At 28.8% G+C, this 16649-nt stretch overlaps 3 protein-coding genes across 3 annotated transcripts; 2 read left to right on the forward strand and 1 right to left on the reverse strand.

The window, feature by feature from the left end:
• The first annotated feature begins 7521 nt into the window (after positions 1-7521).
• LOC149063305 (uncharacterized) lies at positions 7522-8719 on the forward strand. The gene is made up of 4 exons (XM_089216601.1): positions 7522-7858; positions 8040-8174; positions 8252-8448; positions 8563-8719. Exons 1-4 carry the CDS (start codon positions 7820-7822, stop codon positions 8717-8719), a joined length of 528 nt encoding a protein of 175 aa, XP_089072727.1. The 5' UTR covers positions 7522-7819.
• A 76-nt stretch (positions 8720-8795) lies between these two features.
• On the reverse strand, positions 8796-10292 carry LOC149063306 (baculoviral IAP repeat-containing protein 7-B-like). Its single transcript, XM_089216978.1, has 2 exons — positions 9887-10292; positions 8796-9093 (listed from the first exon to the last, which is right to left on the reverse strand). Exons 1-2 carry the CDS (start codon positions 10189-10191, stop codon positions 8796-8798), a joined length of 603 nt encoding a protein of 200 aa, XP_089073104.1. The 5' UTR covers positions 10192-10292.
• Positions 10293-13067: 2775 nt separating this feature from the next.
• LOC107172529 (uncharacterized) lies at positions 13068-14703 on the forward strand. The gene is made up of 4 exons (XM_089215608.1): positions 13068-13101; positions 13210-13323; positions 14247-14508; positions 14571-14703. The coding sequence occupies exons 1-4, from the start codon at positions 13068-13070 to the stop codon at positions 14701-14703; spliced, it is 543 nt and encodes a 180-aa protein (XP_089071734.1).
• The last annotated feature ends 1946 nt before the right edge of the window (positions 14704-16649 follow it).

The following is a 16649-nucleotide window of genomic DNA, read 5'->3' on the forward strand; positions in this document are numbered from 1 at the left end:
ATAAACATTTTACTGCAACAGGTACATGGAATTGGTATAATACAATATCAAAAATTATACAAAACTATAATAATACAAAACATAGAACAATTAAATGTACACCAAGTGAAGCTCGAATGGATGCAAACAAAATTAAACTTAACACACATACAAATATCAAAACATTGTACAAACCAAAATTTAACATTAATGATAAAGTAAGAATATCTAAATATAAACATATATTTGATAAGGGATACACACCAAATTGGACGACAGAAATATGTAAAATTTCAAAAATTTTACATACAAATCCAGTAACGTATCAATTAAAAGATGAATCGAACAATATCATCTTAGGCGGTTTTTATGAACAAGAAATTAAATTAACTGATTTTCCAAACACCTTTCTTGTTGAACGTGTTATAAAAAAAGTTGGGAATAAAATGTTTGTCAAGTGGTTAGGTTTTAATTCAAGTCATAATTCATGGATAACGTTGTCAGATATATTAAAATAAAATTTTATATTATATTATTTTTTACCTTATTATTATATTTTACCTTTTTCTTTGATAACACTAAAAAAAAAATTTGTTTATTCACATGAAACGTTTAACAATTAAAACATTATATAATACTGATAGATAGCGCTTTTTGTTTATTTCGATTGCGGATATATAAAGTTTTTTAATTTATAGTGGCCATAAGCCAATGTATTAATCCCATCATCCATTATATAACGTTTATCATCGTTAGCACTAAGAACAAGCTTAGTCATAGTTTTCGAATGGACAATATGTTTATTCGATTGAATAAAATTCATTTTTCTATGAGTTTGTTTATCCTCAACAGTTACATGGTTTATAAATGCATTTAATATATCCATGTAATTTTCAAATTTCATGTGATTTTTAATTATATACTTTTTTACACCTTTTGCTTTTTTTTCCTCAACACTATGTACAGTTTTATACGCATATAATTTCGGTCTTAATGAGACAAATTCTTTTAGAATTATTCCTTTCATTTCATCCTTAAAATATCCGGGTTGATTTTTATGAGTCTCACTGAAACAATAATGGTCTTTAGGATAATTAGATGTATCAAAATATGGTAGTAAACTATTTTTAAATCATCGAAAAAATTTGTTGTTTGGATAGCGTATACCAACGAATCAGTATCTGAATACAAAGAACTAATTTTAGCACCATATTTTTTTTTCATTACATTATAATGAAAGTCATACATAAATGTTTTTGAAACATCTAAAATTGCGAATCCTACATAAATTGCCTTGTCAAATTTAATGATTTCCTTACGCTGATGAATAGCCATAAGATTCTCAGTGTATATAGTTCTGTCTTTAAAATTAGTGTTAACCATTAATTTCCTAGCTTTTTTTGCTGATGAAACAAGTTTTATAGAAGTTCTTGCGCGAACATTTTCCATACATTTACCGAAAACGCTATTGATTAACAACTTCCAAAAATTTTTTTCAAACTCGTTTTTAGCTTCAACTCTCATAGTTGTACACAATTCAATGTATGATGCCATCCATTTGCTTTGTGAAAAGCTAATAGCTCGATGAATTTTTGTCACTTTAATACCGTTTAAAATCGCCTGTTTTAAGTTTTTATAATGTACTATATAGTTTTTTTTTTATGATAATGTATTAAGCAATTTCTTAGCTTTAGAATTAGGAGGACACTCATTAATGGGTAAAAATGGGAAATCATTATGACTTTTATGTAAATACTTAGGGTACTCGATATCGACTTCTAATATATACCCAACTTCTGAATCATCAGCAATTTTAGTGACATCGATATTGAGATCATTAACCCACTCAAAATCTTTGAAAGGCAATTCTGTTAACATAGATTTACCATACAAATTTACACAGTCAAGATATGTAATCCATGTGATTGGTTCATTCGAATTATAGTCCAGTCCTTCAATATTTGGTATATTTGCTTTAACATATCTTTTAGTTGATTGACAAATGCCCCCCCGGATTGAGTTTTCAAAAAAGAGGAGCATGTTGTAATCCTTTAACCTTTCCAATTTTACCTTAGTGTACTTAAGCATACAATCAAAAGCAAATCCAGGAGCAGTCATGTAATGAGCAGGATCTAATCTGAGAGTAGATAAACATAAGTCTCTAAAATTTTCAAACACGTCAGCCAGTATGGTAACGTCAGTCTTTAAATAAAGATCGCTATACTCACCTAAAGTCTTTATATCGAATGTTCGCCATATATTTTTAGCATGCATATAATCTTTATCGCTTATTTTTTCGTCTGTCAAAGAGTTATAAAATTCAGACTTTGATGGTAAAAAAGTATCATCTAATTTACTCCAACTATCGACATATTCATAAGGGAAGATTCCTTTTTGAGTGACTAGATCTAATGCTTTCATGGAAAAATTTTTAAGAGTTTCTCTAAACCTCAACTTATCTTCTGATAAATTTAATGCAAGTTTACTTAATGATTCGCTCATGAAACGGAATGTATCGACAAATTTAATACTAAATCTATGTGCGATTTCTTTACTAAAGGATATATATTTTTCTGACGAATTAGGAATAACGTGAATATCTTTATCATTACAACCAAGTTCCCGAATTATGAAATGACTATCGTACGATAAATTATGGAAGAAAATTGGTACGAATGAGGGGTTAATTATTTCAAAATTACATTGAAGACAAAGACATTGTCTATATTTACCAGTAAAATGACAGTGATCTCGAACTTTAATTAAATTATTATTTTTAAAATGTCTCGAACATTTTCCACAAAACTTAGTATTTTTAAAATTACTTTCTTCTTCTTTAGTTAATTTATTCATCGGTTTATTTGTTTGATAAATTTTATTAATATTATTTCCAATAACAATCATATTTTCCATAAATTTTTTTGCAGCATTTTCACCTCTATAAATTACCACCTTTCTCGGAATTTTGAACTGTTTTACTAGTTCTTTTTATATAACATCATAGTTAACTTTGACATAAAACCCATAGCTCATAATTTCATGTAAATGTGTAGCATAAGTTTTAGATTTTTCGCATCTATTAAATTCACTAGACTTATTTTTAGGAGTTAAAATACATTCAAAATCTGCATAAATAACAATTGGTATTCTCTGTGTATTTTTATAGTTTTTAAAATAAATAAAATCATCATCCCCCTTTTCAAACATTATTGGTCTCCCTAATTGGTTCTTTCTACAATTATGCTGGTGTTCACTCAACCCTTTCTTACCCCAAAGTTTGCTTTTACACGGCTTTTCACTAAAAGTAGTAAAACATCTTTTACAGATAATTAATCTGAAACAGTTTTTAGTTTTCTGACTTCTAATAAATCTTGAAAAATTTTTTATATAACAATAATGTGATGTGTTATTATTATTAAACAAAAGTAGATCAAAATGTTTTTTTCTTTCAGTATTACAAATATATAGAGGTAAAATATGTTTTTTATCATTTAAACTATAAATATTAATCGATACATTATTTATACGTTCAAATTTTTTTATCTGACTGATTGGTGTAGGAAAATCTATACATTTAAAATCTAAGTCACTTTTTTTTCTAACATTTCAAAATATTACTTATTTAAATAAGTTTTATTTGAACGATTATCAAACTTTGATAGTATTGAATATTTAAAACATTTAACATCATTATTTTTTACATTTATGACTGCTCTTTTATCTTTGATATATTCAGGAAGATCTAGATACGTTCCTCCTCCGAGAGGATTTACTATATTAATTCTCAATTGTAATGCATCTATTGTTTTAAGTGACCAGCCAGATGCTTTTGCTAAAAATCATCTTCTTCACTTAATAATTTATTGAACATCCCATTCAGTAATTTATTAAAATCAGAGGAATTACATGCAAGTGTATTAGAGGTTTTAAATGCTATATCCTGTACTTCTTGTGTGATAATTCGTTCATATACACTATCTACATATAAATTAAATTTTATAGATGTTTGTAGACATGATTCCTTTAACTTTGGAATTATTTTGTCTAAAGTATAGTTTAAAAAAAGTGTGTAGTCTAAAAATTTTAAATTATTCTTAACTATAAAAGTTTTTGAACATTTTTTAAATCTTTCAATTTCAAATATTCCTTCATCAGCATATGTCATTCGCTGACGTTTTGTCACCATTTTTCTTTTCATAATTAAGCTGAAAATAAATTAAATTAAAAAAAATATATAATAAACAATAATAATATTGTAATCACTTTATTAATATAAATCATACAATATTTAGCAAACCTAAGCAACTAGTTTTAAAAAAAAGAAATTAAAGAACTTAATTATTATTTAATAAATCATATAGGTATGATAAATGCGATATACAACTTTGTTGACATCGATAACCTATATGATTTGATTCGTCATAATCAGCTTTAATTTCCTTTTTTTTTTTAAATAAATTTTCCTAGTCGACTTCAGGTTTGCTTTTCTGATTTTAATATTAATATCGTAAATCATTTTTTCAAATTTTTTCTCCTCTCTTTCACCATATTTCTCATTTTCAGCCTGTTGTCTCAATACTCCATTAATTTCTTTTTCGATGTATGATGTCATGTTTCTGTAAATATAGATTTTTGCAAACTATCTGCTAGTAATAAAATATTAAAATAGTAACACACATCATCATTAAATAATAATTGTTTTTATTTTTACAAGCAAAAAAACATAGCTATAAACATAAAATTAAAATCATAATTTCTTAGAAAAGTAAATGTCATGAAATGTTTGAGAACGTATCATCATATCCATACTATATCTTTCTCCATAACAGATTTCCATTTTTCTAACATAATCAATATATTTATTACCATATTTATTAAATATTTCTCTTTTTTTTCTTTTAAAGAAAACAATTTATCTCTTAATTGATTGATTTCAAATTCATTTGATGATGAACATATCCTGATTAAATAAATGTTATGTTTTATTTCTTTAATTTTTTTATTAATTTCTTTCGTTTCTAATATATTATTTTTATTATCTTCAATATTCCCTAATCTTAATGATTCCATGGTTTGTAAATTATATTGATATTTATTCATAAGTTCATCTTTGTTTTTTGAATCCATTGTCTGTAATATTATTTCAAATTCATTAATGTTAATACACAGTATGTTAAATCGTAGAAACATTATTTCAAAATTCATTAATGTTAATACACAGTATGTTAAATCGTAGAAACATAGACGGAAAAATCTAATTATAAAATATGTTAAACAACTGTATTGTATATAATTTAATTTTTATCTGAATTAAATTAACTTTATAAAAAATGAAGTTTAAAAATGTAGGTACACATATTATATATTACTTATAACTGTGTATTTGTTGTGTACTAAATTTATTTTTCTCCTGTCTAATGTTAAATGAATAAATACAATTTGTCATAGATAGATATATTTTTTTATATCTAATAGCAGCCAGTCTTATTGGATACTTATTAGAATTAGAATATTATACTACCTATTTAAATTATTAAAAGTTAACTCAAATTGAGATATTTTTATGTAAATATTGAATATTATACTATGAAGTTTAAAAAATATAGGTACACACATCATATATTACTTATACCTGTGTATTTGCTGTATAATAAATTTATTTATTTTTCCCTTGAATAATGTTAGATGAATACATAAAATTTAATAAAGATAGATGGAAAAAATGTAATAAAATATATTAACCAACTGTATTGTACACAATTTAATTTTTATCTAGGAATTAAATGGACTTTATAAAAATATTATCATGAAGTTAAAAAATGTAGGTACACAAATATATTATATTACTTATAACTGTATACTTGTTATATACTAAATTTATTTTTTCCCTTGAATAATTTAAATGAATACCTACAATTTAATATAGAAAAAAATGTAATAATCTAATATATTATTAAGCAACTGTATTGTATATAATTTAATTTTTATCTAAATTAAATGAACTTTATAAAAAGATATAATCATGAAGATTAAAATGCAGGTACACATATTATTATATATTACTTATAACTGTGTATTTGTTGTATACTAAATTTATTTTTTCTCCTGTCTAATATCAAATGAATACATACAATTCGTTATAGATAGCTATATTTTTTATATCTAATAGCAGACAGTCTTATTGAATACTCATTAGAATTAGAATATTATACTACCTATTTCAATTATAAAAACTTAGCTCAAATTGAGATATTGTTATGTAAATATTGAATATTATACTATGATATTCATGAAGTTTAAAAAATATAGGTACACAAATATATTATATTACTTATACCTGTGTATTTGTCGTATATTAAATTTATTTTTTTCCCTTGAATAATTTTAAATGAATACCTACAATTTAATATAGAAAAAAATGTAATAAAATATATTAACTAACTGTATTGTAAATAATTTAATTTTTATCTAAATTAAATGAACTTTATAAAAACATAATCATGAAGATTAAAATATAGGAACACATAATATCATATATTACTATAACTGTGTTTAATGTTATATACTAAATTTATTTTTTCTCCTATCTAATGTCAAATGAATACATACAATTCGTTATAGATGGACATATTTTTTATATCTAATAGCAGACAGTCTTATTGAATACTCATTAGAATAAGAATATTATACTACTTATTTCAATTATAAAAACTTAGCTCAAATTGTAATATTTTTATGTAAATATTGAATATTATACTATGATAATATAACATTTTTTTATATTATTGATATCAAATATTATAAAATAATAAATATCGCGTTCGGTGATAATATTAAGCGGTGATAGTGCTAACTGTTCTATGGTAATAGAGACGGTATATATTTTAAGGTTATGTTCATTAATAGTAGATTGCTGATGTGTAATAAAATGTAATTACTATCTAGTGATTACTATCTTATAAATATGATGTTAACATTTTATCATATAAACATAGATAATATTATCATAAAACTATATTATTATTATGATGATGTGTTTAAATCATTGTTATTCAGTTTCTAGTTTTTTTTTTAAAAAAATAGGAGTAAAGATTAAAAGTTTTAATAAAATAATAAAATAGGTACTTACATAGTTAGTGTTGAAGTATTCTAAGTCTGACTGTTGACTGTTTTCTGAGTCTGGCTGACGGTTGCTATTGCTGTTGAAGATGTTTTTACGTTTTTGATGGTCGGCAACTGTTTTGCTGGAGAGTCGAGGATGGTTGCTGTTCTGATAGCTTCTTAGTCTGTTAGTGCTGCTGGTGAACTGATGATTTTATGTTTAAAAATTCGGTGTTTTATACTAAAGTTTAACCCTCTCTTTGAACGTTGAGTATTAGGTACCTCTCATAATCCTGAGGTGATTGTACATTATATTACTTAATACCATTCTCTTTTGTCCATGTAAGAACATGTTAATATTATATATATATATATATATATATATATATATATATATATATATATATTATACTATTATTATTGTTCATATTATTAAAAATGTTTGTTGAAAAGTCTTTTGAGGTCATTAACGTTGTTATATCAAATCTGATTTTCAAGGCGGGTGATTATTTTAGATCCTGTTTCTTTAATAATTCATATAATGCCACTTGTGTTCATGTAAAACAAGTTTGTAGAAAGGTTTTTCAAGTCATTGCTATTAACATTAGCATTTTACATATAAAATTATTGTGGTAGTGGCTAATATCTGTGTATAAAAAGCCAGTGTAAAACCATTAACGTTCATCAGTCTCAAGATTTCAATTCAGTCCTCAACACAGTCTACAACGCAGCTCAAAAAATGTCTTATAGAACATCAATTATTTCTTCAGAATCAGAGGTAAGTAAAGTTTTTTTAAAAACCAAATAACAAATTGGAGGTCAGTCGTAACACTACTCAACGTTATGGTTATAATTATTAAGAAACATAAAAAATAAAAAATGTTTCTTTTAGATATCGGTTATAAAACCACTTGTACATTTTTTAAATAAAAAAAAAATATTATTTTTATGATCCATAGAATGAACATTTCAGTGAATTCGTTGACTCTAAAGCTAAACCGTTAGCATCAACATCTAAAACAAAAACCACTTTAAAACGTGGTGTTGAGAAGACGAATGAAAAAAAATCTACAAATAAGAAGCAGATGAAAATGGTTAGTTAAATTATTTTTTATTAAAAATAAAATATATATATATATATATATATATAAATTATATTTTTCATTTATAGAATGCATCATACAGAGACAATGTTGGTGATCGTTTAAGATCAGAAGAATATGATGAGGAAGTTTTCAATTCGCTAACTTTTCGACAAGGTGACGGTTTAATTACGATAAAAACTACATTTGAGGAGAAGCCAACAGATTACTGGGTGATAACACATTATAAATTTTCAAATATTGAAAATGTTCCGGTTAAGGATAGGTAAATAATTTATAATTAATTTACTTTTTTTAAACTATTGTTAATCTTTTTCAATAGGTATTTTTATTATCACTTCATTTCATGATTTAAAAAAATAAATAAATATAATTATAGGTGGAAGTTTAGTGAAGCTGGTGTTAAGTTGTATACAAGCGAAAAGTCAAAAGACCAGACATTGAATGTAAGCTTGAATCAGACCATGCAGTCAATATTTGACACGATGCTACAAGACCCAGGACGTCGTACAATCAAAAGTAAAATAATAGGCTAATTATTATATGTTTATTTTAAAAATGAGTTTTTTATTGAATAAACAATACAATATATTATATAAATATTTGTTTATTTTATACTATTAAATCCTGAAGTATTAAGTCTGACATTGTATTAAAATGGTATTGTAATATTTCATATAGGAATGATGTGTCATCGTTTTGCAGATGAGTGTAATAACTAAAATCATAGTTTTGTATATACTGGTTTGTGAATTCATTTCTCTGGCAACTGATAGGTAGACCACGGACATCGTTTTTTATTAGATCGTAAGCTGTGTTAAATGTAGCTTGGTAACTTGGTAGACGTTTCTGTTTTTCTGCAATGTAGAGATCTACACAATGTTGAAGCTGTTTAAGTCTACATAAATCTATATGTGATAAAGTGATATAACCATCATTGATATGTACAGTAATTGAACTCTGCTTAACATTAGTTGAATATGTAAAGTTATCAGATATTTTTGTTCGTTTACATCTGGTGTGTAAATTATTAGTAATTGAAATGTAATTAGATTCAGACATGAGTGTAAACCATTGTTCTAAGTTTAAAGTAATTATCTTCTTTGATAATTTACATTCTAATAACACAATAATCGAAATTTGTTTATTAATTAATAGTCCAACTGTAACACTCTTCTTACTATAAGGACGAATGTCGAAAGTTGATTTGGATACGATTATAGATAGAACCATGATGAATAATATTTATAATAATGTAGCAGATACCTACCAATGTAGAAAATCTGGTATAATGTAACTGATGGAACATATACTTTGAACTGAGGTTTTTTTCCTCTGTTAACATATTATATACTAAATCTTTCATAAATGAAGAAAAAAAAAAAAAAAAAATGTGAACGTACAGTTCAGTAGATTAGTGCATAGTAAAGAGGGTGGGATATTTATACCTATACTTACTTACCTGAAAACATGACATTATTTTAAATTAAACTTAACGCACTAATCCACTGAACTATACGTCCACGAGATATTAGATTAAAAACTAACACATATAAGTTGTTTATAATATTTTTTTTATTTATTACAAAATATAATGAAAGAACATGATTTAGCAAACGGTGTCGTAGGACCTAGTTTCACAATTACAAATATATTCATTGTTACAATATTTACTTAACACTTTTTGAACAAACTGATTTCCCTTCATTAATAATACATATATACACTTTGGATTATATCTGCAATGTTCAATCCAAACGTCATCTTCTCGTTTCCAATTATGAAGAATAAGTCCACAGCAAAAGCATTCGACGATATCTTCTACTCCTGTATATTTTAACCCACATTCAGCTAGAGCATATTTATTTTGAAAACAATTTAAAGGAAAATGTTCGAAAGATCTTAATCTTGAATAAATTGAAGTATATCCTGGATGGGTTGGAACTGAATTATTTCGTATACGATGAACTAATGATTGAAAATCGCTTGTAAGTTTTGGTAAATTCATTTCTTTAATTAATTTAAATAATAACTTGAAAAAACACAACTCGAATACACGACGGATCAGCAGTAACTAAATGTAAAATTATTAACTTGCAACTAAATAGTAGAAATTAATATATAAATTTTTAAAAACTAGAACAGTGTAACCAACATGATTAAAAACATAAAAACAATCTCCCTGTAATTTTTATAAAAATTAGCGATATTTGATTGAAAAAATTAAAAAAAACGGAAAAAATAGTTGATACGGTAAATATTTTTGTGTAAGGGGCAAATAGGTGGACAATCTTGTGTAATCACCGTATTGTGTTACGCGGTAAATCAGTGTGCTCCAAGGGGGAATTTTCCGCTTGAAAAAAAATTTTTACCGTGGAAAAGCTGGCTGTGAACATACAAATATATACTACTGATAGCCACTTGCTAGATCGAGTTGAGCAAATAGTTTGCTCTTTCCTAACGACTGCAGTTGCTCGTTCATGTCAGGTAACGGAAAGTGCTGACGTAGCGTTTGTTTGTTTAAGCGCCTGTAATCAACGCAAAGTCTATGTTTTCCGGTACCTTGTTTCACAAGAATTACGGGACTGGCGTAGGGAGACCTCGTCTCTGTCACTAACCCACACCGCTTCCAGTCACTAACGATCTTGTCTATCTCAGCCCTATCGGTTGCGGTCGTCTTGTACGGTCTGCATACTACTGGCTTGCTCCCAGGCACTTCTACAATATCCATCTTGACCAACGAAGTACACCCGAGTTCTTCCAACCCAGCAGCAAAACAATCCCGATATTCGTCCACTAACTCTTGCAACTTCGCCCTTTCATCGGCCTTTGCGTCTTCATCCACATATTTGAACTCGTCCAGACTTAGTGTCGCACGCACAACTTCGGTCTCTGCACTGACCACATGCAGACAGTCAAACTCACTGTCAAGCGTCATGACTGTAGTGTCCGACAGTTTGTTCACGACATTCGCCTCTGTGAGTACCAGCTGTCCTCCAGCCTTATGGTATGCTACCGCGGGCGAGTCCAACCAATTCCTTCCCACGATAATGTCCGGCCTTTGTACGTCATCCGGCACAACCAGAGCCACTACAGATCCGGCGTTGACACCATCAACGACGATCTCGGTTAGTGCTTCACCGACAGTCTCGAGAGCTGGTACCACGGTACTTCCTACACCGTATAGCGGTTTTGCCGACGGATGAACGTTCAGTCCACATTTGATTGCGACTGTCGATTTAAGCAACGTAAAATGACTCCCGGTATCCAACAGTACAATGAATTCGTGCCCGTTCACGACTCCAATCTTTTGATACGGGTGGTGCCCTTCGACACTTTTTTGTTCAACGACAGCGTTAACTTGTTGTAAGTTTGGGCAGTTGTTTCTCATATGCCCAACGACACCACAGTTGTAACACGTCATTGGTTTACGCCTCGTAGGGCAATCGCGGGAAAGATGACCAACCTTGTGGCAGTTGAAACAGCTGCCACGTTCGATGTAATCACTCGTTTTATCTTGCTGTCCGGAAGTCTCAAAATTCGTTTTCTGTTCGATAGGTACTGCACGCCTCCATGTCTTCTTATCACTTTGAGTATCGCTCGAGGACTGGTTCCGCGGGCCTGTATTATACTTGATCGTGTCTTTCGCCTTAGTCGGGCGTTCCGCCTTTGCACTGGATCTTCGCAGTGAATCCATCCTCTCCCAGTCCAGAATGTCTGCCAAAAGGTCATTTTCGTCCATATGCACCTTGCCTAGTGCATACATCGCCAGGTCACGGGAATATAATCCTTGAATAACATGATCGCGCACTTCATCGTACGGCAACGAGGGATCTCGACAAAGTCTTACTTTCGACTGGAAATAATCCATTAAATGCTCGTCCTTCGCTTGGTACCGTCTGCGCAAGGCTTCCCACCTATCCGACATGCGCACGGCACGAATGAACGTCGCATGGAATTGTGTTTTGAAATGTTGCCAGTCTCCGAACGTACGACCTACAAACCAATCTTTTGCCGCACCTTGAACGTTCGCGCGCACGAACTGGAGCCGATACGCAAAAGGCCAACAATTCAGGTTCGCGACGCCCTCGACCGATGTCAGCCAATCGGCTGCAACATGAGTCGTTTCCCGACCACTAAACACACCGACGGTTTTATCTAGGTCCGGTAACACACGAAAGTCTAAAGCGGGTCGACGCGAGCTCGTTTCCGATAATTATCTGTCATCAGATACACTCATATCGATAATCTTAGCGTTCACGTCACTCGTCACAGTCGCTCCAGTGACTCGTTTCCGTAATTCTTCAACGAGAGCAACAAGCTCATTGTATGTCGGCGCCTTTGGCATTTGCGACGCTTGATCATCCATGACGAGCAACGACACTATCAATGACAACAACAATAACAACACCGGCCGCGGTCGTAACGATACCGTCTGGTGATAACGGTAACCGTAATGGTACACACGGGTGCCAACCGTTGCAATTCTAACCTAACTTAACGCGACGACACGACGAATACGACGTACAACGAACGGCGACAAGAAATTCGTTCATCCAAACCGGTGTATATTTCCCCTTAAAATTAAAACCGGTGTGAATTTAAGAAATTCGTTGTTCAAACCGGTGGAACTTATTTATGAAAACGGTTTAATTTTTCTGAACCATATCGATGATATGGTTAGTAATACCGATGCCGATGCCTTCCCCTCTAATTCAAACGTCTTATCACTGATAACAATATTCAATAATGAAAATATAAAATTATAAATATTTTAAGTTATAAATAACTATTAATAATATATTAATACTATAAATTATTATAAATTATTCAATATTCCGACATCACATCACATCAAAGCCATCAGAGATGGCTTAATGGCAAATGTTAGAAACAAACATGGACAGTTATATTGAAGGTAAATTTGAAATTTATAATAGCTGGTGTATAAATAATAGGTAGTTACTATTTATTGTCTACTGATATTTACCAACCATTTTAATCTTAATATATACTACACTTATAGAATTGTATGAAGATGAACAGGAATTAACACAGAAAGAGATAATTCAACAAATGTATGAAGAAATTTCTAATTCTAATGAAGTAAATAATGACATTAGCGTTGAAGAAGATAAAGGTAAATAACCTACCCATATAAGATTTATGTGCATTATTGTAATGTTTTAATTGATATATTATGGACATTTGACACCATTTATTACACCATGTTAAAAATTAAAAATTAAATATTTGAATACTTTAATTTTATGCAAAAGTTTTATTTGGCTTTTTTTCTGTGACTTTTATTTCCATGGATTATTTTACCTGTGGCTTTTATAGACAGAACATGGTCAGTTGAATCCACCAAGTTTCTTATAGCATTGCGTGTCTCGTATAGTGCTCAATTTTTATCAGCAAAAAAAAAAGGTAAAAAATCCAAACTCTGGGAGCTAATTTCAAATGAAATGGCTGAAAAGGGCTATTCGTTTTCGCCTAAAGTTTGTGATGAGAAATGGCGTAGACTAAGTGCTCAACATAGAAAATATTATGATTTATCAAAAAAATCAGGTAACAATGCAGTTAAATGGCAGTATTATAAGTTGATGGATGAAGCAATCATACCTTTAGGAAAAAAACAGTCGATATCTCCTCCAAAAGGTAAATTTATAATATAAGATGACTAGGATAGACTGTGTTTTATTAATTCAGCATTTAATTTGCAATTGTATGGGCTTAGGTATCAGATAAATCTACAATACCAAGTAAATGCTCAACTGGTTGATTATTTAGAAAAAAAAAGTTATGCATAAGATATAGATAATTCAGATTTATTGTTAACATTTTTATACTCATCAGCCTTTAATGAAAATTTATTTTCAATAACTTCCATTATCTAATTTTTAACTATTTGTGGCTATTTACTTTTCTTTCCCAATGCTTTTTTTATAATTAGTAATAAAAGATGTTTTAATAAGTCACTGGTTCTGTATTTTTCTGGATATACTAAGTCTAACTTTGTATTGATTGTATAGTTTTCAATACTGTGATTTATATTTTTAGAATTACTGAATGAGTCATCTCATCCATCTTACAGTGAGCCTTGTAGTTCTACTTCTACATCGAAAACAAAGAAATCAAACATCATTCTTAATCCACCACCACATATTACAACACCTACACCATCACAAACAGCAATATCACCAACATTGCAACCAAATAATTCTTGTTCTGCATTTAAAGCCAAGACACCATCATGGTTTGAAAAATACGAAAATATGAAAAAAGATCAAATCAGTAAACAAAGTATTGAACTGAACAAAAGGTGAGTTATAAAATATTAATTTGATTTAAAATTTTGCTGAACCAAATATTTACATCATTTAGACTTGATAAATTGGAGACAAGAGAAAATGAAATGTTAGAAGTTCAAAAGCAACTTGTTGACAAATTAAACACAGCTAATGATATTGAAATTCAAAAGTTGGACATGTTCAAAAAAATGTTTAAGATTGATTGAAGGAATAATAATTCAAAATATTAAACCTATCCTCTGTTTAATTAAGTAGATTTGTTTGTTATTTATGCATATTTTCAGTCTGAACAAAATGTTATATTATGTTTTAATTTTTTATTTTATACCCAAGTTTATGAAAGCTTAAGTGAATTAAAGTAACTATGTGATCTTTTTATAATGAAGTCAATAATTTATGTTTGTTATTTATTATTTAAATTGTTAAAACAATTTTATTTTATATTAAAGTATAAGTATTCAAAAGGAAATTGAAATTTGTTATATATTTATATATGTGTAATAAAGTCAAAACAATATTATGTATATTTAACATTTTGTTTATTTAAAACTTCTAGTAAAAGTGTCAAGTGAAAATAGAAAAATAATAAACATATATTTAAATGTGATCTTGTAGTAGTAATGCATTGCAAATTGTATTACGCTTTAATACTCCGCTTCTAGTCCCATCTTCATGTTGATCACCTACTCTCTCAGTTTCAGACACATATGGCTCAGCATCAAAGTCATCTCCAGTTGTCATACAAATGTTGTGTAGACAACATGCAGCAGTGATAATCTTACCACAGTACGACTTATTGGTATACATCCATATGTCTATATTAATTAGTAAAAATGCTTTAATATGCTAGAAAAAGAACAAATAATTTATTGACTAAAGTACTTTAGTTTTCGAAATCTTCCAATTAGTTTTCCAAAAGCTTGTTCTACAACCACACGTGAACTGCTTAAAATCTTATTAAAATTTTTTTGATTTTGTGTTAGGTGACCGTTATCCTTATATGGCACCATAACTTTTTCGGTTAATGGATATGCTCCATCCCCTAAAATATGGCAATTAGGGGGGAGTATAGAGCCATGGTTTTCTTAAATATTCTGCCCTATTCTGCTTTTTCGAAATACTCTAGCATCGTGTGACGAGCCAGGCCAACCAGCAAAAACATCTATGAAGATTTGATCAGCATTAACAATTCCCTAAAATAAATATGCCATTATAAAAATTATTTTAATCCATAGGCGGAATTGGAAAATTTGGATAGAAAAGCAATATTATGTTAAAGATATTTAAATGCATTTTTTTTTTTATTTATAAAAACCTGGAGTAGTACTGATGGAACTTGTTTACGGTTGTAAAACATATTTCTGTCTAATTTTGGCATCACACTTCTCTTCTCCCAAGGTGCTAATATGGAAATATGACAGCCATCAACAGCTCCAATGACATTTGGAAATGAAGTTTGCCCAACACATTGAATTTTTCCACAGTTTCTATTGCCCTTTGACCACTTGGCCATTGTATAAAAACTCTATTAAGGGCATTCATTTGTTCCAAGCAATTTATAATAACCCCATGACTGGTGCTATCAGATAGATTAAATCGATTTGCTATTTGTCTGAAAATAAATAATTTAAATTCTTTTTTCATTAATTTAATCTTTTTAGATGTTTTAATTTATACTAACCGATGTGTTTCACAATTAGCTATGTACCATATAAACATCAGTATTTGTTTTTCAACGGAACACTTGAACTTTGAATTTGACAATAAAGGACCCAAATTTAAAATTAAAATCTAAAAAAAAAACTATACATTATAGTATAACTTACAAAATAAAAATATGAATTAATTAAATAGACATTATTATATTATGAGTATGACCTCAATACTCTCTCTTGTCAAACGAAAATGAATTTTAAAGTCCTTGTCTGTCATGTTGGGTACAGTTAATTCGGTAAATTCTTTTATTTTACTTCTAACTTGTCTCTCAAATCTAATAAACACGTTCATTTCATCATCGTCATCGTCGACATCATTTAAAGTCGATGTTATAGTATCTAAAATATAAATATATATATAACCAAATAACTTTTAATTACGCGTTTAGATAGGTCAATCATTTCTAATAATAATGAAAATAAATTATCTCTACTAA

This window comes from Diuraphis noxia, unplaced genomic scaffold (assembly GCF_037042655.1).
Source record: "Diuraphis noxia isolate RWA-SAM2 unplaced genomic scaffold, SU_Dnox_SAM2 contig0001, whole genome shotgun sequence".
Classification (NCBI taxonomy): Eukaryota; Metazoa; Arthropoda; class Insecta; order Hemiptera; family Aphididae; genus Diuraphis; species Diuraphis noxia.

Bases quoted from the DNA above. Each gene is read 5' to 3' on its own strand.
- LOC149063305 (XM_089216601.1), top strand. From the start codon at position 7,820: ATGTCTTATAGAACATCAATTATTTCTTCAGAATCAGAG. The intron at 7,859-8,039 runs GTAAGTAAAGTT...TATGATCCATAG, and splicing joins TTATTTCTTCAGAATCAGAG to AATGAACATTTCAGTGAATT. The intron at 8,449-8,562 runs GTAAATAATTTA...ATATAATTATAG, and splicing joins AATGTTCCGGTTAAGGATAG to GTGGAAGTTTAGTGAAGCTG.
- LOC149063306 (XM_089216978.1), bottom strand. From the start codon at position 10,191: ATGAATTTACCAAAACTTACAAGCGATTTTCAATCATTAGTTCATCGT. The intron at 9,094-9,886 runs GGGAAATCAGTT...TTTATCACATAT, and splicing joins ATATATGTATTATTAATGAA to AGATTTATGTAGACTTAAAC.
- LOC107172529 (XM_089215608.1), top strand. From the start codon at position 13,068: ATGTTAGAAACAAACATGGACAGTTATATTGAAG. The intron at 13,102-13,209 runs GTAAATTTGAAA...CTACACTTATAG, and splicing joins CATGGACAGTTATATTGAAG to AATTGTATGAAGATGAACAG. The intron at 14,509-14,570 runs GTGAGTTATAAA...TACATCATTTAG, and splicing joins AGTATTGAACTGAACAAAAG to ACTTGATAAATTGGAGACAA.